The sequence below is a fragment of the Balaenoptera borealis genome (genome assembly GCF_965194805.1).
Source record: "Balaenoptera borealis genome assembly, chromosome: 10".
In the NCBI taxonomy this organism is placed as follows: domain Eukaryota; kingdom Metazoa; phylum Chordata; class Mammalia; order Artiodactyla; family Balaenopteridae; genus Balaenoptera; species Balaenoptera borealis.
In genome coordinates this window covers 58825534-58851127 of record NC_138874.1, presented here as the reverse complement: position 1 = coordinate 58851127, position 25594 = coordinate 58825534, and the positions used below count along the sequence as shown (strand labels likewise).

General features: G+C 50.8%; 1 protein-coding gene across 18 annotated transcripts in view; it reads left to right on the top strand.

The window, feature by feature from the left end:
* The window catches only part of CAMK2G (calcium/calmodulin dependent protein kinase II gamma), a 54307-nt gene that overhangs the window by 3306 nt on the left and 25407 nt on the right, over nt 1-25594 (top strand). For 16 of the 18 annotated variants that reach the window (XM_082406667.1, XM_082406679.1, XM_082406672.1 and 13 more), the window contains exons 3-10: nt 9357-9416; nt 17107-17161; nt 18029-18094; nt 20320-20392; nt 20538-20640; nt 21069-21152; nt 21588-21682; nt 22254-22376. In XM_082406667.1, coding sequence (XP_082262793.1) covers nt 9357-9416; nt 17107-17161; nt 18029-18094; nt 20320-20392; nt 20538-20640; nt 21069-21152; nt 21588-21682; nt 22254-22376 — 659 coding nt within the window. The remainder of the gene's footprint in view (nt 1-9356; nt 9417-17106; nt 17162-18028; nt 18095-20319; nt 20393-20537; nt 20641-21068; nt 21153-21587; nt 21683-22253; nt 22377-25594) is intronic. The other 2 variants (XM_082406678.1, XM_082406673.1) reach the window with 2 other exon arrangements.

Genomic DNA, 25594 nt, shown 5'->3' with positions numbered 1-25594 from the left:
CTGCCTTGGGCCATCATCTTCTACTCCTTCCCTACCCACCTGAACTTCCCTAACCTATGTGATCATGTCCCTTTCCAGTCCTCACCTTCTTTCAACCTTGTCCCATCTTTCCCAGCTGATATCTTTCTTTCCCTGCCCAAATGGGATGAGGTTTCATTTCTTTTCTCCTCAAGAAGATTCTTGTGTAAGATCATATGCTTTAGGCAGCAACTCCCCCTCTCTCGAGATGGTTATGCCAAAACTGGGGCTCTGCTGTGTGGCCTGTGTGCCAGGTTAACTCTGGGACAGAGGCCTGGTCCTGGCTGATAGGCGCAGATGCCAACAAGAGAGTTCAGGAATATGTAAGTGCCCGTACTGTTTGGAGGTTGAGAGTGGGAGGGTGTTGTCTTGGAGATGGAGGGAGCCATCCAGGGGCTGTGCTGTAGGTGTGGGCGTGGGGGGTGTGAGCTCCTGGGGAGGGTTGGGCCAGTGCCCACTAGGCTGGTGCCCATGGGGTTAGGGAGTGAAGGCCGTGGCTTCCCTGCAGCCTCTCAGTTTACGCTGTATATTTTATAAAGGTGCAGCGGCTGGGGCTGGGTTTCACTCGTCGCTGTCTGTCTGTCTGGGGCTCCACAGGTGTTGGATTTCTGTGTCTGGGAATGTGGTGGGCCCACCAGGGTCATCCATGAGGGTCTGAAGGAGCTTGCTGTGTTTGCTGAGTCTCTCTGCCTGTTATCTTTCTTGTTTGTGATCCTCTGTGCTGCCGAGTGAAAAAGAGCGTATCGGGCCGGTTCTCCTTGGCATCCATGGTAAGGTGGCCCAGGAGGCATGGGGAGAGATCACCTGGTCTTCTGGGGGGTCAGCTCTGGATGGGAATCCTTCTTTTGCTCTGTTGTTTCTTGTCATGGTGGCCTCGGGGGCCCACGGTGGTGGCTGTGCGACAAGGTAGGGAGTTCACGTGGCTGAGCCTTGAGCGCTGATGTTGTCTGCGGGCCTGTCCACGTAGAGTCACTGAAAGTCACATAACGTCACTCCATTTGCTTTGGAACGGCAGTAGGTGTAGAGTTGGGGCTCTTAAGGGAGCCGGTGGTTCCAAGCTTAGCTCTCAGCTAGGCTGCAGGAGGCATTTAAAATAGGCTTGGATGCAGAGCTAGTGGGCCAGGTGATGGCAATGATAAGTCGTTATTTTAAGATTTAAGAGCACCCCCTCCCCCAGAAGCCTGAGCCCTTATGTCTTTTTTTATTTTTAAATCTTCATATTCTCTTCTTATCTTTATTCATATGCATATAGATTTTCACCTCGTGGAGCATAACATTTTATATCCCACTCTCTTGCTTATATCCAAAGCATTTCCCATATTGCTACAGTTGAAGGGCAAATGGTCCTTTCTTTTCTCTACATAGTTTAGGATTTATCTTTGGAGCAGTTCAGGTCATAAGAAACTTCTCTATTTGGACCATTTATCTGAATTCCGATTGCTTTCACTACGATGGGATACTTAGCCTTACTAAGAGGTGCTATCGGAAACAATATTATGAAATCTGTTACAGCACTTGCTTTGTTTATTTATTTATTTAATCTGTATACCCCATGTGAAGACATTTCTGTTGAAGCTAAATGTAAGCAAAAGCTTTCCCCTTCCTCAGGACCTGGGAGGTAAAGGTAGGAACCATATCTGTTTCTTTTACTTTGGTGTGGGCGGGGCCGGATACATATTGATACAGCAAAGTGCCTGAGACATATTGAGCCTCCTATACTTGTTGAGTGAATGGACTGTGTAACCAGCCTGGTTGCCTTTTGGCTTTGGCGCTCAGGAAACTCATAGCCAAGTTGCTGGATCCCTTGTACCCTGGTGCTGGCTTGGGTTCCCCCTTTCTCATCCACGGAGCCAGGCTGTAGGCCTGACACAGCTGTAGGGGAGGACAGATGAGGTTAAAGACCTGTGCTTGGAGAATAAAGCAGGTGGGAGATATAGGAAGACAGTGCAGCTTATCATCTTCCTTCCGTGTCATAAACGGCCTTATAGGGCAATGTTGGGACTTCCTCTAAGCAGCAATTTTCAATTTTAGTGTACAAGAGGATCACCTTGAAGACTGGTTAAAAATGCACATTCCTGGGCTCTGTCCACAGAGATTCTGCTTCAGGAGGTCTGGGGTGGAGCCTCAGAATCGACATTTTTAACAAGTGCCTTAGTGAATTTCATGCAGGTAGACCCTGAGCCACACTTCAAGAAATGCCGTCTAAAGTCAGCGACAGCTGTGACAGTTGCTGTTGCCATGCTCTCTGAGATTTACCAGACACACCTTAGCCCAGCCTTCTCCAGGTGGTGTCTTGGCCGGTATGTGGCCATCTGTGTACGTGGGCTGTTCTGTGATTAGAGGCCTGCTTCTGAGCCCCCAGATTGGGGTGCCAGTTCGTGTCCAAGGCTGTGGCAAGCTGAGGGGCTGGAGTTGTGGCATGTTGGCCACCAGAAGGGCAAAGGCTGTCCCTTTCTGGGTCCAGCTGGCCCTGAGGAGTGAAATAGGATCCCCCTGGGTGGTGCCAGCTAAAAGTCTCCACCCCCTTAGTGTTGGCCTGAGTAGCCCCCATGACATTTGTGTCCCCTGTGGTATCTCCAAGTGAGACTTTCCTGTTAAGGATGAAGAGAGAGGAGGGTGATACAGCAATGAGGGAGGGGCAGAAGAAAGAGAAATCTATGCAGCATGGGAACGCTGGGACTCTGAGACTTGAGGAAGCATTTAAGGAGATTAGATATTAGATCCAAAACCGTGCTTTCCTCCTGAGGATAAAACAGACCAATTTCTGTTGACAGAGAAATGGGCATCCTGTATATAAGTGAAGGAGCTCCTCTGACCCTTCCCCCTGGGTAGATGAGGAAGCAGCCTGGAGGCCCCTTCTTTGTGCTAAGGGCCAGTTTCATCACACAGTCATGCTTTGAGCTGTGCGACTTAGCTCACACAACACTGGCCGGCCTGCCTCCCTGCCCTCCCACCCCTTCCCCGAGTGACTTGGGGTGCTGGCATCATAGGGTGGAGATGGAGGTTGGAAGGTGGCCCCATCCTGTAGGGGAAGCCCTGCTGCTTGCTTCTTCCTGCTGCTTGCTCTGGTCCCTTGTTAGGAGCTGTGCTCCAAGCTTTGAGGCTGTGCTGAAACCCTAGAGGTGAGTGGCTGACCCCATTCTCTGCTGAGGCTGGAGACAGGGAAGGGGAGGAGTGGGTGTGACAGGCTTCTGCCCCATCTCTGTGCTTGCTGCTCTCTGGACAGCCTTGGCGGGCTGACGTGGGCCTGATCCCCTGGGTGCCAAAAGGGTGGTGACAGGAAGAAATGGGCACTTAGCACCTTCTGAGTGCCTCTCGGCAGAGGCCCTTTGTCTTCTGCCCCTGGCCAGCCAGATCTGTCCCACAGCCAGTGGGGAAACCAAGACACAAAAGATTGGTTTGTTTTGAGATGTAGGCATGCCAGTGATTTTGCCAGTGCTCAGATCCCGGCATCCTTAAGCAGTATGGACTTCACTTACCCTTTGACTCTTCCCTTTAAAATACATATTCTGGATATTTTGTTCCTGTGATAAATCCTGATATATCACCCCCGTACCTCTCCATCTAGGCCCAGAGCTCTAAGCGCAGTGGAGCAAATCCCTCCTTGCTGCTGGCTAGGTCTTGCTGTCATCTGTAACCACCTCTGTGGGTAGAGCCCGCTCTATGATGGGGATATTTCCAGCCACTTCCCCCCAACACCACCTCTACTTCCTGGGCTCTATCAGCAGCAGCAGCTTCCCATCTGCTCCCCTCTTTTCTCCTCCCTCTCTTTCCCCTCCCCCTGCTTGCTGCTGCCCTGGGAGGAGCTATTTTTAGGGGCTGCTTCCTGGGATGTTTTACTTGGGGCTGGTTACCATGAAGGAAATGTCACCAAAACAGTGGGCAAAGGCTGCAAGGCACCCAGAGCCCTGCCAGGGGCATGGAGAACTCAGCGGCTGACCCTGTTCTGGCCCTTGAGAGTGTCCAGAGGCAGAGCCTTGCCTTCTTGGGGCTTGCTAGTGACCCCATGGGGATTCTCTCTGTCCAAGCTGGTTTGGGAGACTTTCACTATGGGGCACTTCTTGGTGCCTCCCTCCTTTTCCTCCTTAGTTAAAGCTTCTCTTGTCTTAAGATTCAGAGACCAAAGGAGGGCTCAGGTCTTTGTGTCGCCCAGTTAAGACTGCTCGAGTTAGGACTGAAGAGAAGGGGGGGACACCAGGTTAAAGGACAGAGCCCCAGGGGTTCACGTGGGCACATTTCAGGCTCCGTCTCACTGTATTCACAACCCTCAGCTAGTCCCCGGGTGTATGGGTGTGAAGGAATTAGAAGCTGTGGCCCCTGCTCTTACATGATACACGGACTTTGCTCTTAACTGGGCACTTTGCACCTTTAGAGTGAGATTCAAAGAGGAAGGGATGTGGCATCACAATGGCAGGGTAAGGTCAATGAGACTGTGGCTTGGGATTCCCACTAGTCAGTGCCCAAGGCCAGGGGCTGTTTATAAGCAGCTGGGGAATGTGGATTATGACACCAAATCCCTATGCTGCCCTTGTTTATACTCCTCGGAGCGATATCTCCGGGGGGCCTGGAGGGGGGCACTTGGAAGAGCAACAAGAGGAGAGACCCACATCGAGCATCTGAACTCGATAGGCTCTGGGAAGCTTTTCCTAACCCATGTTGGGGCCACAGGCACAGACCTTTGAAATACCCTTTGAGAAGTCAAGGGTGTCATTGAGGTTGGAACCTGGGGAGAGTCCCCATAGCCAGAGCAGGGCTCTGTGTCCTTTCCCACTTACAGTGGGTTGTATGTTTAGATGGCAGCAGGATCTTAGTTGAAGCTGGTGGTGGCATTCGTGGTTTTAGAGAAATGTCACTAAATCAGCCAGCGTGTCTCTGCAGGGCTGTGGAGAATCTGACCGGCCCTCCCTGGGCCCCGATCCTGTTGGGGAAGGAAAGTGAATTTGGAGTGGGCATCTCCCCTGGGGTCCTAAGGGAGAGGTGTTTCTGCCGCCCCTTTGTCACGCACCGTCTCCTCACTGTCTGCTTCCTCTTTTCTGCATCTGGTCACTCCTTGCTGCCCTTCTTGTCAAGGGTATTCGGCCTTTGTGGTGCCCTGAACCAAGTCTTGAAGCGCTTGGGCAGAAAGCGGGAGAGGTGAGGCCTCCAGGGATCCTTGTGTCCCAGGGCCTGGCTCTGCCCTGGGTGGGCTGTTAGGAAAGCCTGAAGCGGGATCTTGATAACGGCCGCTTCTGCTTTCTGCTCCTGTTGCCACCTCTGCTCTTGAGGGGAAATCCTTGCAGAGGGCTATGGTTGGAGCTGGGCTGAAGGCCGGCAGGGGTGGGTCTCTCCATGGCAGTAGCGCACAGGCAGGCAGGAAGTGGCCCTGTGCAAAAGCGGGAAGTGGCCGTTGTCAAACAGGAAGGGGGGGCTGGGCCGTGTGAGGGGGTGGGGATGAGCCCAGTTGAAAGGTGGGTGGGAAGAGGGTCAGCCTTGGAAGGTCTGGGCTATTCCCTAGGAACGGCAAGCTCAGTGGTCACTGGAAGGAGGGGGCTCTCAAGGGAGAAGGCTGCCTTTGTGACAAGAGCACCGGCTGATGTGTTATCACCTTGGGATGCCAAGCCAGGACCTGGACCTACCACTGTGGACCAGGCCAGTTCAGTGGCCTCACCCCTTTTGGGGCTGGGGATGCGAGTTTACAGGACAAGACCTTGCATCTGGAAAAGATGCTCTGCAAACCTTACTTGTTCCTCAAACACCACTGCTGCTGGGGTGGAGCCCTTTGCTTTTTCCCAGACATGGAGCAGCCCTGGAGGGGACAACAGGACCGGAAGTGAGGAGGGAAAGGGACAAGAGCCAATAGCTGGAGAGGTGGGGTACTGGCTGGCTGTACGAGGAGTAAGGAGGCAGGGAGAACGTGGTAAGCAGAAACCACACGGCTCATTGAGCAGAGCTTCGGGATGGCAGGGCGCCACAGCCAGCAAGGCTGAGGCCGAGGAAGACCAGGGATCCCACGGGCAGCGGCATTTCCTGGGCTGTCCTCTGTCTGATGAGCCCCTGTTGTTAACCTTCCCCTGTAGGCTCTAGACACAGGTGGGCCCCCCCCCCCCCAAACAGGAGGCTGTGATGGAGCCAGGTCGGAGGGCTCAGTTGCTGTGCTGTGGACCCCATGACTGCCCAGGCTAAGGGAGAGTGGGCCCGACTCTCTCGTGTCTCTGGTGATGGCCATGGGCACAAGCCCGGCCTGGGAGGTCTCATCCGTCTTATCACTGGGCCCTTGGAACGGAGGCTCTCCCTGTGTGCCAGGCACTGTGCTCAGCGTTTACCCAAATACATCATTTAATTCACGGATATCGCTGCCTCCATTTTAGAAGCGAAGAAACTTTTTCCCAAGCTATGTGCCTGGCTCACTCTCTCACCTCCTTCAGGTTCTAATCAAACGTCACCTCCTTGCTGAGGTGTTCCCTGACCACCTATTTTAAGTGTCCACTCTCGCGCTCCCCTGCTTTATTTTTCTCCATTGCACTTACCACGACATCTAACGTACCATCCAGTTGTTACTGTCTGTCCCTCCCCACCCCCAGCTCCTCTAGGATATCAGCTCGATGAGGGTGGGGATTATTATCTCTTTTGTTCACTGCCATATCCCCAGCATCTGGAACAGTGCCTGTCACATAGTAGGCCTCAATAAATATTTTCTGAGTGAATGAATGAGGCTCAGATGGGTTTAATAACTCACCCAACGTGGCGGCTCTGGGACTCAGCCTGGGGCTCTCTGACTCCAAAGCTGATGTGTTAATGGCCAGACTCCATGACTAAGGATCAGAGCAAGGACCAAGACGCAGCCCGAGGTTCAGAGGAGACACATGCCTTAGGCAGAATGTGGGGCTCAGCTCCTGGGAGTTAGGGTCGAACTAAGTGACTATCTAGGACCCTCTGGACCCTGGGCAGCTCCTTCAAGGAGCTGGGTGTGTGACTCTGTGTCTCTTCTCTTCCTACTCTGAGTCACTGATAAAGCCAGAGCACCCGTATTTTTAGTGCTTTTGCTGTTGTGGAACTGTAACTATTAGCCAGTAAGAGTCTTAAGGGAGGAGATAAACATTAATCTTCTGGGCCTTCCCCTCAGCTGCCACCTCCGCATGGCAAGATACTGTTCTCCTGCACCTGCCCAGGCAGCCAAGCCCGAGAGTTGGGGGTTGGAGGGTGTGAGGTGAGTGGTCAGAGCGAGGGCTGGTGGGTCTTCAGCTTTAGGGTGACTAGCTTGGTACCGCCATCCCACGTCCAGGGATGGGGAGGAAGGTGGGGTCGCCCTGACATCCTCTGGCCAGATCTGGAAGAAGCAAGCCCCCCTGCCACCAGGCAGGGCTAGTGCTGCTTCCTCAACTGCCTACCTTCTGAAGGTCCCTGGCCCTGAGGGATCCCAGGCAGTGTGGGGTTACCTGGAGTTCTCCTGGCTGCATCCTGGTCAGTGGTCATACTGAACTCGAGGAAGGCCTGACCCAGATCTTTGGACAGCTGGGATGGATTAGCTAGGCAGCAGGAACTAATCTCTGCCTGTCCCCACGTCCTTCTTCCACAAAGCAGAGCTGTCCCTAGAGGGAAAGTTTAGGACAAAGCTGAGGGTGGTTGGTGAAACAATAAATATGAATTCCTTCTCATCTATAATCCGTACATTATCTCAGGCAGGCCTGGGCCTGAAATCACAGTTCTATCCCTTTCCTGCTGTAGGATCTCGGGCAAGTTATTTAACTTCTCTGGGCCTGTTTTATCATCTGTGAAATGGGATAATCAATGCACCTGCCTGGTAAAATGGTTGTGAGGGTTGTGAGGGTCATGGGAGGCTTTACAGAGACTCTTTGCTATTTAGGTAGAGGTGGGATGGGCAGAAGCCCCTACCAAGGGAGGCGGGAATTGCTTGGCAGCTATGGATGGGAAAGTATCTGCCTGGACCTGGAGAAGTTGAGGTGAACTGGACTATGCCCCCCAAAGCCTGGAGTCTTTACTTGATACTCTCACTTTTCTTTATCTTGTCATTACATCATAGCAATGGAGAAAGAGGGCTCTAGGCTCGGACCACCTGCATCCACTGCCTGTCTGTGGGACCTTGGCCAGGTTACTTGAACCTTTTAAGCCTCAGTTTCCTCCTTTACAATGTAATGGAGCTAATCAGATCCTCCACTTCACAGGGTTTCTGTGAGGATGAAATAAGATAATCCGTGCCTCTGCCTGGCATATAGTAAATGCTTCGTAAATAGTAGTTTTTACTACTACTGTCAATGTTATTGACAAACCGTTATTAAGCCTCTGATATGGAAGGAACTCTAGGAAGCATCACGCAGAGAGGTCCCACCCTTTGAAGAGCTTGTGACCGAAAGATTTAATGTATGATTTAATGTGTGATGTGAGAATTATAAGAGGTGCTGTGGGAGACGGGGGTGGGTCATGGGGAGAGAAGTCACAGACTACCAGGAGGAACAGGGAAGACTCTGTGAAGCAGGTGACTTTGGCAGGATTCCAGCAAGTAGAGATGGGGGGGTAGAGTAGGCAGGGCTTCTAGGACACCTTGCTTTGAGTAGTAGCAGCCTCTCTTTCTGCTTCCTGGAGCTCTGCCTTCCTGAGGAAGGAACTGACCAACACAGCTTGCTTAGATTTGTGGGCTCTTGGATTCTGGTCATTTCACCAAAACAGAGTAACCCCAGAGCCTGAGTGCCAAGAGGTCAGAGCTCTCAGCAGTGGACAGCCAAGAGGATCCTGGGGAGAAGCAGGATTTCTGCAAAACAGGCATCATAATACTACCAACCTCACAGCATTGTTCTGAGACTAAATTAAAATATGTATCTGCCTGGTGTAGAAGTAAGCTCTCAATAAATGTTAGCTAGTATTATTATTTTTTTCAAATCATCACCATCTTCATTGTCAGCATCATTATGTTTCAGGGTTGCCATGAAGACTGTATTAGAGAATATATGCAGCACTCTTAGCACAATATCTGGTCTTGTAGTAGGTGTTCAATAAAACTTAGCCATTATTATTAGTATTTCCAACAAGGAAGAGATTCTGGACACACTGGCCCAGTGAAATCCCTGCTGTGGTGGAAAGAGCACTACAGTTTTAGTTAAAGACCTGGATTCATATCCTGGCTCTGCCACTCACTAACTTGGGAAGCTTTCCTAAGGCACTTCTTCATCAGGAAAAGGTTGTCATTAATACTTGTCTCCAGAATTGCCGTGACCTGCTGTATTAATTCAGCAAATTGTAAAAAGGGCATAGTTGGTGCCTAAGAATTGAAAGCATATGAATAGCCGGTGGCCACAAATAGAATGGATGTTTGATGGCTTTTGTTTTCTCTCTTCTGCTCTTAGATCACCAGAAACTAGAACGTGAGGCCCGGATATGCCGACTTTTGAAGCATCCAAACATTGGTAAGTGCCCTTATATAGAGCATTTCTTGGGCATTTTGTGGAAGTTGGAGAGAACAGAAATCCACTGTTTTTGTGTAGGGAACCACTTCTGTCCCTGGGCCTTTGCCTGGTGTCTTTTTTTGCCCAAGCAGGATAGCAGCCATATATTGCTCAGAATTCTGGGGTGTTCTAGTTCAGAGACCTGAGTGTCTCCATCCCTGTGGTGCCATCTCAGGGCTGGGAGTGAGGTATCAGAATATGTTTCAGACTCACTTTCTTCCCCTCTCCTTCCATCTGTGGGCTGAGGTCCAGGTCCTCGGCGTGTGAGGCTCTGGGCTAGTAGCCTGCCAGCATCCCTCACCAGGGGCCTTCCATGGCCATCATAAAAGGGTCCGGATTTTGTTTCTGGACTTGAAAAAGTTTTGTTCCTGTTGCGGTGTCGTGCACACTCTGGGGGTTTCCATGGTGCTCCCGTTTGTATTCCCCGGAGCCGGGAAAGCAAGCTGCCCACCCGCCTGGCTTCTCTGGAGATGGGATGGCAGGAGCCACTCGGATGGAGAAGGAGAAAAATAAGAGGATTTCTCCCTGCTCCCACCCTGACATGCGGGACAGGAGCACATTGTTGGTTGTTCTAAAGCCGAGGAGGTTTGCCTGCCACAGCCCACTCCAGCTCCGTTTTACATTGTTCAGCTGAAGTAGTCTTTGCCAAAAACGCTGGCCCCAATTCGGTGCTTCTTTTTTTTTTTTTTTTTTTTTTTTTTATTTATTTTTTTAAACTTATTTATTTACTTATTTTTGGCTGCGTTGGGTCTCTGTTGCTGCGCACTGGCTTTCTCTAGATTCGGGGAGTGGGGGCTGCTCTTTGTTGCAGTGCGCGGGCTTCTCATTGTGGTGGCTTCTCTTGTTGCGGAGCATGGACTCTAGGCGTGCAGGCTTCAGTAGTTGTGGCACTCGGGCTCAGTAGTTGTGGCTCGCGAGTTCTAGAGCGCAGGCTCAGTAGTTGTGGCACACGGGCTTAGTTGCTCCGCGGCATGTGGGATCTTCCCGGACCTGGGCTCGAACCCATGTCCCCTAGCATTGGCAGGCAGATTATTAACCACTGCGCCACCAGGGAAGCCCCAATTCGGTGCTTCTTGCAGAGGGAACAGAAACTGGGCTGGCTGCAGCGTCTGAGCAGAAGCCCCGGGCTTGACTTGAGGCAGAGCAGGGAGCATCTCCTAGGTTTTCCCTGAAAGCTGTGATCATCACAAAGGACAACACGTTTTCCGCGCTCCTCAGGCACAGCCTCAATATCGGGGCTCCCACAGTGCCCTGGAGGCCTCCCACTCCGCTGGGTTGGCAGCTGGGGCTGTAAGGCGACTTGCCGAAGCTCGATGCTTCCTCCAGAGGTACTCAGCCTCCGGCTTCCCAGATCTCGGGCTGGAGTGCTCACCGGGAGCTATTAGGTAGGAGAGTGAGGTCGTACTCCAGCCCAAGGGGAGAGGAGCTGTGAGGTAACCAGACCTGCAGCCGTGCAGGGCTTTATAGATGGCAATCAGCAGCTTGGATTACACCCGAAGCAGATTGGCATCGCTGGTGCTCAGCTCTGCCTGGTGCAGTCTTCCACAGAGCCAGCACCTCTCAGCCCACAGTTCCTGGGTTTGGAACTACCGGAGCTCTCTGAAGTTAGACCCTCACCTGCAAACAGGACGGTGGGGACCGAAGTGTTGCCTTAGGTAGAAGAGAAATGATGAGAGGAGCAGCTAAAACAGCAGTCACAGACTCAGGCGTGTTTTGTTTGGCCGGCCCAGTGGTTTAAAAATATTTGTATTGTTTGCCAGTATTTTAAAACGAGATTTCACATTTTGAAAAAAATTCTATTTCCCAATCTTTCAAATCAGAAGGTTTGGCTCTGCTGAGCCCACATCCATATGTGGCCGGAATCAGCTGGGGCTGGGCAGTGGCTGCCACTTTAGCCCGCTGGCCACTGTGTTTGCTGTTATCTCACATTTGTACTGCCTACCTGGTCCCTCTAGGCTTTGTGAGCTTGTGACCTCTGACCTAGCAGTTCCAGAGCAGGAGAAAAAAAGAATGTGGGTGACTAAAGCCATCCACGAGCACAGAAGCATTTTGGTGTTCCAGTCCCGGGTCTCAGGGTCTGCGGACAGCAACTTCATTTCCTTATGTCCCAGGTGACCAACTCGTAGAGCAATGATGAATTGTCCTCCTGGAGGGAGGAGAACAAGGGGTGGGGTAGATGATGCAGGAGGCAGAACCATGTCTGCGTTACCTGTGACACGGGCATGGTTGACCACAGCAGGGTCAGGGTAGGATGAAGACAATCAAGAATCAACCGGCAAGTACAAAACTCGGATTCTAGCTGAATAATGCCCGAGCCTTCTTTTTATGTTTTCCTTTAAATTAGATATATACTTTTCGACCTTTTAGACTTTACTTGGTTTGGTAGCCCCCCTGCTTTTTGTTCTTTTTAATCACCTGCCCCCAGCTCAGAATTAAGGCAGGTGGAGTGACCATCTACCCCAGCCATCTGCTCTGTTCGGGAGGGAGCAGGACCCAGGGAAGGCCAGGCAAGGCACACTCCCTTTGTCAGCATCTGATCGCCTAGAACTGTGCTTCTGTTTCACGACTGCTCCCAGATCCTGAGCGTGTTAGTCTGAGGCCCTATTTTGGGGTCAAGGGCAGGGAGAGGGAAGGGTGAGTCAGGACCATGTCCTGGCAGAGCAGGCTAGCCAGGCTATCTGGTGTCCAGTGGGAACCAGGACTCCTGAAGATGTGGGGGAGCTGCAGGTCCAGGAGGCGGGGTTGCCATGGAGCCGGACCTGGCTTGTGGCAGAAGAGGAGACAGTTTTGTCCCCTTAATTCAGTATTCCTCTCCTCTCTCCGCTGCTCCGTCCTTCAGAGCTGTGGCCCTTTTGGCTCTAGCCTCTAACTCCGTCCCTCAGGGATACAAGTGGACCAGCCCAAGAGTGGTGCAGAACTGAGGAAGCTGAGAGCAGAGAGCATATGGTCCACCTCTGGTTATTGTCAGACTCTTAGGCACTTGAATTCAGAAGGGTATTTGGTACAAGGAGCCAGGCTCCCCCAGTTTTTTTCCCTGATAGATATTCTGCCCCAGGAGTTGAAAGCCTGTTGGAAGAGTGAACCCTAATGTAAGCCATGGACTCTGGGCGATAATGATGTGTCAGTGTAGGCTCCTCAGCTGTAGCAAACGCACTGCTCCGGTGGGGATGTTGATGGTGGGGGACACTGTGCGTGTGTGGGGACAGGGGGTAGGTGGGAGCTCTCTGTACTTTACTCTCAGTTTTGCTATGAACCCAAAATCGCTCTAAAAGGTAAAGTCTACTTTTTTTTTTTTTAAAGCCTGTTGGTTCTGAGGCATCCTGCAGGACCTAAAACAGCCCTGGGAGAGTGGCCAGAGGCGTGGAGTTGAGAGGAGGAGACGGCAGTAGTGCTAATCATCTAAAGTCTGAATGAAGTGTCTTCTACCTGTGCCCTGCTTGCTCCCTGCTCTAAATTCCTCTAATGAATAGACTCTGTCTTCCTTCGTGCTGAGCTGCCCCAGCAGTTTCATCACAGTCTAGCATTGTGGTTTAGAGCAGCGCTTCTCAAACTTTCATGTGCTCGTGAATCACTTAGGGATTGTGTTAAAATTGAGACTCTGATTCAGTAGGTCTGGGGTGGACCTGAGCTTCCTCACATCTCCTGGTGATGCTCATGCTGCTGATTCATGGACTGCACGTGGAGAAGCAAAGGTCTGTGGCTTTAGAGTCAAGTCCTCTAGGTTTGAATCTGGGATTTGCTGGTTAGCTGTGACCTCCGGCACATGGTTTCACCCACCTGTGCCTCCGTTTTGTCATCTGTGCCTCTTCATGGAGTTGTTTTGAGAAGGTTCAGCAAGCAAAGGAGGCCTAGGAAATAAATGGAAATGATGAAAATGGAGATTCCAGCTCCCAGAAGTGATCCCTTCTAGACTCCCAGACCCAACTCAGTTCGCAAGTTATTCAAGCCTGGCTGCGTTTTACCTTGGGCCCAGGGCCCATACAGCGAATAGTAAGTGTAGCAAAAGCAGTTGTAAAGAAAGAGAAGGAAACTGGATCATAACTGAGCAGCTCCCAAATCCCTGCCCACCTGCTTCTGGAGGACAGCGTTCATCCCTCACCAGCCCATGGGATGACAGGACCTCCTTCCCACTGTGTTATTTCCATGGACATGAACAGTGATACTTTGTCAGTGCTTTTTTGACCAAAGTTTGTTAGTTAAAATGTGGCGTACTGTTGGGTGGTTTTTAAAGAATTGGAAACAGCCACAAAATTTGCGTTGTGGCTTTGTCAGTACTTGAAGGTATGAGACATCAAGTGTTTTTTTTGGCCTGTTCTTCCTTCCACAGTTTGTAAAGAACAATAATTAGGTTTATCACTGTAATGCAGTAAATGCTTCATACTCCTTTTCCAGATCTTCCTGTCTAGAGTTGGTCTGGTCCTCCTTGGCCTTCGTACCCTCTCATGACTGTGGAATGGCCTGGGTGTCGGATTTTTTTTTCCGCATGCATCCGTAGCATCCTTTACTTCTCCCTGACAGCCCTCAGCACAGTACTGCTTGGTTATGCATTTGTGTAAGTGCTTCTTTAAAGCCCGTCTTCCCCGATCCCCCAGAGGCTGCGCAGTGGCAGAGCTGTGTTTCCCTTGTTCACAGCTGTGTCCGTGGCATGTACAGTCACGCCTGCTTCAGGGAGGTGCCGAATGGACACTGTTGAGTGAATCAGAATGGTCAGGGCTAGTGGGGACAGGTTGGAGCTCCTTTGCCTAAGAGGATGGAGAAAGTGACTCCTTGGCAGGCAGTTCCACAAAATCAGGGATCTTGCTGTCAGTTTGCTTTGTCCTCCAGTCTCAGCTCTGCCACTCAGTATAACTTTGGGTGAGTTTCTCTTGGAGCCACCGTTTCCTGTCCTGTTAGATGGAGGTGATAGAAGTACCTACCCGACAGAGCTAATGCAAGGGTTCAGTCAAATAACATGTGTAAAAGCACTTGGCACAATGCCAAGCACATTGAAACAGCTGAACTAAGAGTTAGGTATTGTAATTTGGATCATTATTATCAAGAATCTGCTAGGTTGGCAGTTAGAGTGGTGCATTCAAGTTTCTCGTCTTGTTCTCAGTCCCCTGTTAATTTTCTTTACAAATGGAAAAAAAAAAAGATAGCAGTCTTGCTCAGCGATGGAGCCTTGCACACCTGTCCCTCCTTGTCTTGGCGGTGCCATGCTCTGAGACACACATCAAAGCCGTTCTCTGGGCTGGGTGGCCTGGGAGGATTAGTCTTCCTTTGCTGCTCTGCTCTTCTGATTCCCCTCCCAGCTTCCTCCCACCTGGGCTCCGTGTGTGGCCTTCCTGGAGAAGGGCAAGTTCCAATGACTCCCTGTCTGGGCAGAGGCATGGGTGCCTGCCCTTTTTGCCCTGTTCTCAGCCCTGCTGTGCTGGGTTCGGGGGGTGGGTCTGGGGGCAGGGATCCTGGGGAGGCAGGGCCAGGCGGCAGGACTCCCCTGGGAGTGGCTGTTAGCATCGTACCTGCTGCCCTGTTAGTGCATCATCCTGCTGCTGTTAGTCACCTCCCTAATGAAGCTGGTCTTTAGCTTCTGGGACAGCTGATTTCCAGGGGATTATTTGTATTACACACTTCAATGCTTTTTAGTAGCAAATTTTTAATTAAATGGGAAGTCCTCTTGGAAGCAAGGTAGCAGCAGCTGCAGCAGGACTCAGCGTGAGACACCAACTCCCGCCAGAGACCCACAAGTGAGGAGGGAGGGTGGCAGGGCTTTAGGGGAGCTCGCTTGAGCGTGCCTGGCTCAGTTAGGGTGGAAGGGAGGCAGGGGTCTGGCTATAGCTCCTTCCTTCTGTCCCCCACAGGCCTAGAGAAGTATGAGCTTATGTGCCCGAGTATAGGAGAGAATCATTTGAGGAGGAGGGGTTTTAGAAGTACCACTTGCCTTTGATCCCATTGGTAAATTGCAGAAATACTGAGTTCTGGTGGAATTTTGGGTTGAGTAACCAGATCAAATCTAATAAGGTTGGCAATATGAAGCATAAACAATTGTCAGGCCCTGGTTCTAGCCCTGGCAGGCCTGAGTCCTCATTTGTCAAGTGAGGAAAACCACAGGGCTCTAGTGATGGCTGAGTGTCTGTATTTTACATTCGGCTGATCTTGCTTTGGTGGGAAGGGTATGTAGGAAAGTGCCTCAGCCCTGATGAAACGCTCTCACACTGGAAACGGTAGTTGTCATTTGAGCTGGTTGGGGCCAGACATGGAAGAGACACTGTGATTTCTTTGTATCCAAGAACTTCACTGGTTGGTTTGGTGTCAGGCCATTCCTGAAGTGCTCTGCAAGGTGCTCCTGGAACTGCTGAGGGATGGAGTGAATGTCAAACAGAAGAAGCCCTTTGGAACATAGGCTCCCCATCAAGAGAGTGCAGGTGAGGGAAGGGACAGGAGCAGCTAGGATGGTTGGCCAAAACACAGTTGTGTTTGCATTAGAGTGATGCTCAAGGGTTGGCATTTAACCCTGAGGTGGCTTTGTGGGCACAGGCTTGAAGAGGAGACCTCAGAAGACATTAGGTTGAGCTTTTGCCCACGAGCTCTGGAGGTGGGGAGTGGGAAGGGATTCTGCTCGCCAACCTTTTCTTGCAGCCTTTACTGCAGCTCCATGCAGTAGCCTCTCGGAGCCGTCTTTGATGCTGTTGTAGGCACATTCGTGAGTGGTTTCTCTCCGGGCTCCATTGCTTTGTTGCCTGGGTGTGTGGGCTACTCCACATTTCTTATAAGAAACAGTGATATGGACCAGTCTTTGGAGTCAGAAAGAGCTGGGTTCACATTTGGACCCACTACATCTTTGGCCTTTGGCAAGAAACTGTATGTCCCTGAGCGTCCAGTGTCCTCATCTGTGGAATGGGAGTAATACTTATCTCGGGGTGGTCATCAGGAATAATAAACTCCTTGAAGGCCAGTACTATGTCCTTCCTAAATCCCGCCATCTACCACAGGGTCCAACACACAGTAGTCACTCAGTAAATGCTTGTAGCATAAGTAATGTACGCAAAGAGCCTAACACAAGGCCTGGCACGTCGTGAGCACTTAATAAATTGGTCATTGTTGTCATCGCCTGACTCTGTGTGTTGCCTTCCGTGCGCACCATCTGTCATCCTCCCTCCACGCGCCTCCCTGCTGGGCTCTGCCTTTCCCACTTCTTCCCCTCCCTCTAATTCTTCTGTCCCCATTTACTCCAGGCTCTCAGGCTCTCCGGCTCTCCCATCTTGTCGTTCTCTGTCCCCCTGCAGTCTGTGTCCCTCGGTGCTGCTCGCTTTGCGTTGCACCCTCACATGTCATATCCCAGGACTACCTTCTCTGGGACCAGCCCCTCTGGGAAGAAGGTTCTTGCTTTTCTCCGTCCTGTCTTTACTTCTTAGCCACAAAGCTTCTGTCTCTCGCCTACATTGTAGGCAGTCTGAGGTGGCGACCAGAGCGCTGGACCTGGGGTCTGTCTGATCGTCTCTGCTTTGTGGCCATGTTGCCTTGGACTGGGGCTGCTGGGCGTCTGCCCATTCTCAGGAGAGAGCCTGTGGGGCTGGCAGGACGGGGCAGGGCTGGGGTGGCCAAGGAGGAGAGGAGTAGGATTTCCAGGTTTTCTCTCTGTTAATCTCTGTCCCCATCTCCTCTCTTGCAGTACGCCTCCATGACAGTATTTCTGAAGAAGGGTTTCACTACCTCGTGTTTGACCTGTAAGTGCCGCTTTCTGAGGGTGTGGGGGCCTTTCCCTCCAGCCGGCTCAAGAGGAAGGCTTGGAAAAAAGGCCTAAACTGGGTCTTCAGCCACTGCCGAGGGTCCCCCTCCTTTGCCCGCGGAGAGGGGTTTGATTTTGAACTTCCTCTGGTAATGGGCAGGTTACCGAGGGTCTCCTTGCTCAGTATCTCCCCCGGGCTCTGAGCCCCGGGATGGCATTGCTCTTGCATTTCTGTTCAGCAGCACACCTTGTGCAGATGCTTTTTTCTTGTTTCTTGGTGTGTTGTCCTTAGTGAAGAAGTAGAACATAGGTCTTTGCATGACCTTAAAAATTCTGGGAAATTGAAGGTACCTTTTATTAGTCATAAACTAGGCTCCCATTGGTCTCTCCTCCACTTCGGTTATGGTTTAATTTCTTAAAAGTGGCTCTTCACCTCCTAGAAATGCCTCTTTGGTATTTTCCGGGTTGGGTCTCTGTGTCCTTGGTCTCATTATTCTTCAACTTCAGTGGTAGGTCTGTCATTCTTGGGCAGCTGAGTCTTCGTATTCATATTGGTCTCTAATAAAGCTATGACTGTTTGAGTAGGTTGATTATTTTCTCTTAGATGCCTGTATATTCATCTTTACCAGAGTATTAGCTAATCTATAGGTTACAGAAACAGAAATGTGCAGGGGGAAGGGAGGGCCCATGTTGTCCCAAGAAGAAGCTCCATGTCATTGAAGGATTGGCGTGCTCTGGGCTCTCAGACAAACTGCATGTAGAGCTGACACTTCTCTAAAGCTGTTGTACAGTGTGACCTGTTACCTGTTGGATGCTGGGGTTGGACACCTGACCTGCCTCCTCTGACCCTCTTTGTTGGTTGCAGTGTTACCGGTGGGGAGCTGTTTGAAGACATTGTGGCCAGAGAATACTACAGTGAAGCTGATGCCAGGTGAGATGAGGGCCCTGGGGGCCAGGTATCCTGCCTATTTGAATCGTCTTTGGGGGAGATCAGAAGAGCTCTTATCTGGACAAAGATTCTGTAGAGCTGGACTCAGGCTACATTCCATGGGTATTGTTAGGAGTTAATAATTCAGCACTCCCAGATCAGTTTTTTTGCAAAGCTCTTACATATCTCCTTCACGCTTTCACACCAGAAATACCTTTTCTTTGCACCACCGCCTACTCACAAGGGCCCAAGGACCCTCCCTATCCCTGCTTCTTTCTTTTGACAAATCCTACTGCATACGAGGCATCCTGGGGATCATCCAGAGATGGAGAAAACATGGTTTGTGTCCCAAAGGAGTGTAAATGTCTGGGTTAATAATCCAACCAGGGAACCTTCCTGGGAGATTTCAGCCTGAATCACCTTGTGTCTTGACCACCATCACCAGCCCCCATGTGGGGCTCCGCGGGCTAGAGGACCATTCCTCAGCCATACCCTTCAGCCCCCAGCCCTCCAGGAAGCCCTGGCAGCTCCTTCGTGTGACACAGCAGAATTCCTCCCACACCACAGCTCTTGGGCGCTTGTTTGGCCTGCCTTTCCTTCCTCGGCTCCTCCCCCGCCCTGAGTTTTCTCTCGGGTGATGTCCTTACAACCTGATTTTGATCATCCTGCCTGCAGCTTCTCAGGCGTATGTGGCAGCCCTGGCTGCCTCTGGAGGGTGGGGGAGCACAGCTTCCTCACAGATTTCTCAACCCTGAGAGGCCAGTGTTTGCTGATCAACCTCAGATGCTTCAGCCTCAGGAAAAATTCTCAAGTGGGAGATGAATTCCAGTGCCAGCAGGGGAGGACTAGGCTCTGGGCAGGAGGAGGCAGTGATAGCTCAGGGAGCCTGGCGGGGAGGAGGGGGAGCTGGGGCGGGTGACTGTACCAGTGGGCTTGGCCTGGCTCTGCTGGGACAGTTCGCACTTTTGCCATTTTTGGCCAGAAGACTCTCCCTGCTAGCCTGGCTCTGTTCTAATTATATATTTCTGTGGAGACTCGCCTCTTCAGCTCAGTCTTAAAGTCTCTTTGCCCTACTCTTGGGCTGTGTCCTATAGGGAGGCCTGAGCCTCAGCCTCCAGGAGCCCAGCAAGACCCTTTGGCTCTTGTGGAAGCCCCAGCATCAGATTTTAAAGGAAGGGAAAATAAGTCCAGGTCACCAGCTCAGCACACACTTGGTAGTACCTGCTCCATTCTCTAGGCCAGGGTTCCTCAGCCTCAGCACTACTGACATTTGGGCCAGATAATTTTTTGTCGTTAGGGCCCCTCCTGTGCGTTGTAGGTTTAGAAGCATCTACCTGCTAGATGCCAGTAGCACCATCCCTCTCAGTTGTGACAACCAGCAATGTCTCCAGGCATTGCCAGATGTCCTCTGGGGGACATAATCATCCCCCAGTTTTCACCAGTGCTCTAGACTGCCAGTATACCCCACCAGGAGTTTGACCGCAAGTGTGGCAGGATGGTTTGAAAGGTGGATTCACGAATCAGCAGCTGAATGTGACTCTAGGTTAGTTTGTCTTTTTCTGTGAAAAATCATGATCAGAAATGCTCCTCAGGTGCCTGTTTGGAACCCTCTTTAGTACCTTGTTTCTTGATGGTGCCTATGTTCTTGTTTTATCTCCCCTACTAGATGATAAACTTCAGGGCAGGCACTGGGTCATCTTTACAGCTGGTGTGGTACCAAGCACAATGCCTGTAGGTGCTCGATAAATGTTTAAATGACAGAATGAGTGTACCCACCCCCAAAACGGCTTAGGCTAATAAGTTGGACTATCCTTCCTGAGTTGCTACCACAAGCCTCTTCTCCAAGAACAGAGTTACCATAGGGGGGAAGAGAAACAAGGAAGGAGTTGGATGGTCTCTCTTTCTCAGGAGTCTGAGATGTCCCCCAGTTTCTTGGAAACAAATTGAATATGTTGGGTCTTTACAGTCTAAGGAGGCATGGTGGACCCTGTTCTAGTCTGCCCTCTGCCATTATCTAGCAGGAGAGCCTGGACAAACCATTTAATCTGCTTGGGCCTCAGTTTCCTCTTCTATAAAGTAGGTTGAACAGATGATGTCCGAAGTCCAAGGTTCTAGCTCCTCATTGAGTGATTCTCTGTGAATCCCTGACCCAGAGATAAGTGCTTTTGTCCACAGCGTGTGGTCATGGATGGTTTAACCCTGAACTGACCTTTCCTCTGCTTTTGCAGCCACTGTATACATCAGATTCTGGAGAGTGTTAACCACATCCACCAGCATGACATTGTCCACCGGGACCTGAAGGTACTACCCAGGTTCCCCCTTTGCCTCTTGCTTGTGAAGCATTGGCGCCACCTGGTGCCAGATGGTAGTACGGCGAGGCCCAAACTAGGCTCCCTCTGGGCTGCGGGGTGGGTGCCTCACGAGGTTCTCTGTCTTCCTTATACAGCCTGAGAACCTCCTGCTGGCGAGTAAATGCAAGGGTGCCGCAGTCAAGCTGGCTGATTTTGGCCTAGCCATCGAAGTACAGGGAGAGCAACAGGCTTGGTTTGGTAAGAGTGACCCTGTCTTCCTGGAATGCAGCCCCCGCCCTTCCTCCTCTTCCTGATCTGCCTTCCTCTTTCATAACTAGAAGCCAGACCCTTAATGGCCCTGGGCTCCTCAGGGACTGGAGGAGGGGAGGGTGCAGAACTCCCCCTGGCCCTCCATGACTCAGTACAGTGAGACTTGCTGCTGTCAGCACTGTGTTCTTGCTGCCTCTGGGGAGGATGGGAATTCCTGGTAGACACATGGACTTGCCCTCTGATTTAGATTCCGGGCACTACAAGAAGCCCAGCCCGTCATCTCTTGCTGCCCATGTGCTGAGAGCTTATGTAGCAAAAGCAACAGGAGTAAGAAGGGACTTGGGGGAAATTGCTAATGTGGATTTAATGAAAGAGAAAGTGGGTTCAGTGTGCCTCCGCTGTCTCTTCCGCTACAGGTTTTGCTGGCACCCCAGGTTACTTGTCCCCTGAGGTCTTGAGGAAAGATCCCTATGGAAAACCTGTGGATATCTGGGCCTGCGGTAAGCCCATTCCACACACTCAGCTTTTTGGTGTTAAGGGCCCTCGACTTCCAGCGATGGCAAGAAAGAGGCATTGCTCTTCCTTGTGGGTCCCACAGGCGTCTGGTATATGTGAACTCACGGTGTTTGCTCTGGTGTCCCCGGGATGGCTGTTCCCATCACACCCTTCTCCCCAAGTATTTCCTAGATGATGTTGCATCCTTCTTGAAGAGGGATTTGCCCATGCCTTAGCAGGTGGGTTGTGCCTAAAGAAATCCCGGACGTGGCTTGGTGACGTGGGGAGTGAAGCATAGTGGCACAGCATTATTGGCTGCCATTCACTTCTCCTTCTGGTATGGCCTTGACTTTCTGGGTGGCTCTGAGCCCTGTGTGGCTTTTCTTGGTTCCTCAGCAAAGCAGGTGACTGACCCCAGTGACCTGTGTCCTGTCTTGTAGGGGTCATCCTGTATATCCTCCTGGTGGGCTACCCTCCCTTCTGGGATGAGGATCAGCACAAGCTGTATCAGCAGATCAAGGCTGGAGCCTATGATGTAAGGACCTGTTTGTTCCTGCCCCTCAGGCTCTGACCAGGGAAGGGGCGTGTTGAGTGTGTCACAGGGTACAGGGAGTGTCAGGGACTTTGAGGACCCAGGGATGGGCATATAGGCCTCAATTCTTGGCACCACCTGTCCCAGGGAGCAGGTTTTTTGCACAACCATTTTTGGTAGCTGTAAAGTCACAGAGTCCACTGAAGCCCTTCGGTCTATTATTTGCAAAAAATGGTGTGGCTGTGTGGTGTGCTGCATGACATAGGGATGAGAAGTCTGGTGGCTCTCCCACTGCAGTGGGGCCTTCGGCACAGCGCTGAACAACTGATTCCTCCTAGTAGAGAGATGGAGTTGAACCAGAAGATGTCAGAGTCCCCCGGTCTGATATTCTGTCATTCTAACCATGATTGTTCTGTTTTCCTTTCCCGGTCTTTAAGTTGACCCTGATCCTGGGGTACCCCAGGACTTTCCCACACCCTGCTGGGCAGCTTTAGGTAACACAGAATACCCCAATTATAGGGGATATGAGGCTCACAAATTTCATATCACTCCTTCTCCTGTTCCTGCTCCTTAGTTCCCATCACCAGAGTGGGACACGGTGACTCCTGAAGCCAAGAACTTGATCAACCAGATGCTGACCATAAACCCTGCAAAGCGTATCACAGCTGACCAGGCTCTCAAGCATCCGTGGGTCTGTGTAAGTGTCTTCCACCGAGATCAAGGAGATCAGGGATGTCAGCTTCAATGTGCCCATAGCACTGTCTTTACCCTCCTTCTTATGAATAGAGAATAATCATTTTGGGCCCTGAGCTAAGACCCAGCAGAGAGGAGGGGGGACTGGGTGGGGCCCAGGGGCAGCAAATGTCACCAGGAAGAGTTGGGGAGGCGACTGGGACTAACTGGCCTCTTTCTCTCCCCCACTCACTTGTCAGGTGTGGTTTAGCTTTGATCTTGAATGAGGGCTTAGGTTGACCCTTGCAGACTCTAGTTGATGAGAGAAAGCAGCTGGCAGAACTCAAAGTGAATTGCCACGCCTAGAGTGCATATTCAGATCTCAACTCTTAGACACCTCTAATGGAAATGGGACCAAGACCCAGAAAATAAACAGAAGGGACCTCTGAGCAATGAAAAAGAGCCTCCTGAAGTTCAGTCATAAATCTCACCCTAGGAGAAGCCCCCGGGGCTATCATTGTGGGTCAGCATATTCTGTTTTCGTTTACAGTTCTATCAGGCTGAAATATCTTTTTTCAAACAAGAGGGTCTGCCTCTTGTTAGGCCTCCTGACAGCCACGATGCATTTATGTATTTGTTCTTTCCCATGTTTACTGAATGCCTCTTTGATGCCGGTCCCTGTGTGGGTGCTGTAGATACAAAGATGAATAAGGCATGGTGCCTTCCCCCATACATCTCAAAGATTATCTGGGGAGACAGGCACTCAAGCAGGCAACCACTCTGCAATGTGACAAGTACGTAAAAGAAGCTAATGAGTATGTAGGAGCTCCTGCCGTCTCTGGTGGGCAGTGGGATTGCTAAAGGCGTGGAGGAGGTGGGCCCTGTCCTGGTTCTTGGCAGATGACTGGGGGTTCCCCAGGATGACAACCTGCAGACAGAGGTTAACAAGGGCCAAGGTGAGGGGCCATCGGGAAATTGTGGCGAGTTTAAGGAATATTAAGTAGTTTGGTTGTAGGTGAAGGTAGGACTACAGGAATACAAGAGACTGAAGCCAAAAAGATTCCAGGACATACAGGTTTCTGCCTAAGGTGTTTGGATTTTATTCTGAAAGCACAGGGAACCATTTAAGGATTTTAAAGAGGGAATGAAGTATGCAGTTAATTAAGAAAGATCATTTTGGAAGCTGTGTAGAAAATGGAATTGAAGAGGAGAGAGGCAGGGGCAGAGAGCTCAGGAAGCTGTCGTAAGTGTCTAAGCAAGTCCAGATGAGGTCTCGGCTAAGGGTGTTGATAGGAAGGTGGGCGGTATGGCAAGCAGTGGACACATTTGAGAGATGTTTGGGACATAGAATAAAAAGGACTTAGTGACCAGCTGGATTTGGGAAGTGAAGGAGAGAGTGGGATCTATGAGGACTGCCAGGTTTTGAGTTGGTAACTGAGTGGAGGGTTGTACCATTCACTGACCCAGAGGAAACCCAGAGGAGGAACCTGTTTGTGAGAAAAGATGATGATTTTAGTTTCATACATGTTAAGTGTGGTGTTTGAGGACCTCCGGCTGGAGACATCCAGTGGGTAGTTAGAAATATGGAAAAGAAGTTAAAAATTGGAAATATAGGTTGTAGTCATTTGGGTGGTGTTGGGGCTGTAGAAATAGATGGGATTGTTTCTATGCTGATTGAATTCCTTTTTTTGTTTTTTCTGGGTTTTTTTTTTTTGGCTGTGTTGGGTCTTCGTTACTTCGCGCGGGCTTTCTCTAGTTGCGGCGAACGGGGGCTACTCTTCCTTGCGGTGCGCGGGCTTCTCATTGTAGTGGCCTCTCTTGATGTGGAGCACGGGCTGTAGGCGCGCGGGCTCAGTAGTTGTGGTACACGGGCTTAGTTGCTCCGCGGCATGTGGGATCTTCCCGGACCAGGGCTCAAACCCGTGTCCCCTGCATTGGCAGGCGGATTCTTAACCACTGCGCCACCAGGGAAGCCCCTGATTGAATTCTTACCGTGGGCTGTTGTACGAGAAGAGATGGCCACCAGCATTTAGCACCAGGGAGAGTTGGAGGAGCCGGCAAAGGAGACTGAGAATGAGAATTTCCATGGGAGAAGGAGGATCAGGAGATCCTAAGAAACAGGAGGTCTCAGGAAGGGAGGTTCTGTAATCAGATGCTTCAGAGAGTCCATGATAAAGATAGAAGAGAGCCTGTTGGCTCTGACCGGTTAGAAGCATTGTTTCGTTATTTCACTGATAGAGGCAGTGGAGGGAGAGAGACTGAAGCCTGTTTACAATGAGGTGAGGAGGGAATGAGGGTGAAGAGAGAAAGACATGGTACTAGTTAGAGAAGATGGATGAGTCAGGGGAGTTTTTAAAATCTTGCGCTTGACTGTGTTGTGTAGACTGCAGAGAAGAATATAATCCAGAATAAGGCGTTAAAAATATTGGCTAATTGAGGAACCAATGTTTGGATAGCACAATGAGAGAGGGACTCCTGAGCCCAGGTCAAGGGGTCAGCACATGAGGGATGATGCTTATGAGACCTGGGATTAGGTTGCAGAGGTGTGAAAATCAGCTTGTGGTTAGAAGGCTGAAGTTGAAGGAGTTCTTGCTTGATGATCTCTCATTTCACTTTGTGTAGAAGTTTACACTTTGGAGGAGGAGGCGAAATATGAGATCTGGGGAAGGTAGATAAGGTTGGGAGAGTTGCTTCGGGAACTAGGAAAGGGAGCGGCCAGAGGGGAAGGAAGGCAGGGTGGCCCTGTGGGGGTGTGGGCACCAGGCTGCATGTTGTAGGATTTGTTTTCCTAGCAGGCTGGCCAAGATAACAACAGCAGAATGAGGGGATGAGCCACTTAAAATAGGTACTCAAGAATTGCGGAAATATTATGTTCTGGGGTCATGTTTGTGGACCCCACCCTCCATCATCCTATATATCTCAGCAGACCCTGAGAACATCTCTGTATTAGGATATGTAATCATTGATGCTTGTATTGCTGACCCTGTGTCATCAGGGAAATGTAAATCATGTTCAGGGGACTCTGTTTAAGGAGGAAGTTAGCAGTAATACGCTGAAGAAAAATTCCCATCCAAAACGGTGAAAAGAATTAATGCTTCAAGGTAAAGATCCTTAGCTTCTCAGATCACAGCTTCATTTAAGACCTTGTTGGCGGGTGGGGTGGTTGTTGAGAGGAACTCTTAGAAGGAACGAATGTTCTCTGTAGAGAACAGGAACCCTTTCTGTTCTCTCACTGCCCAGAAT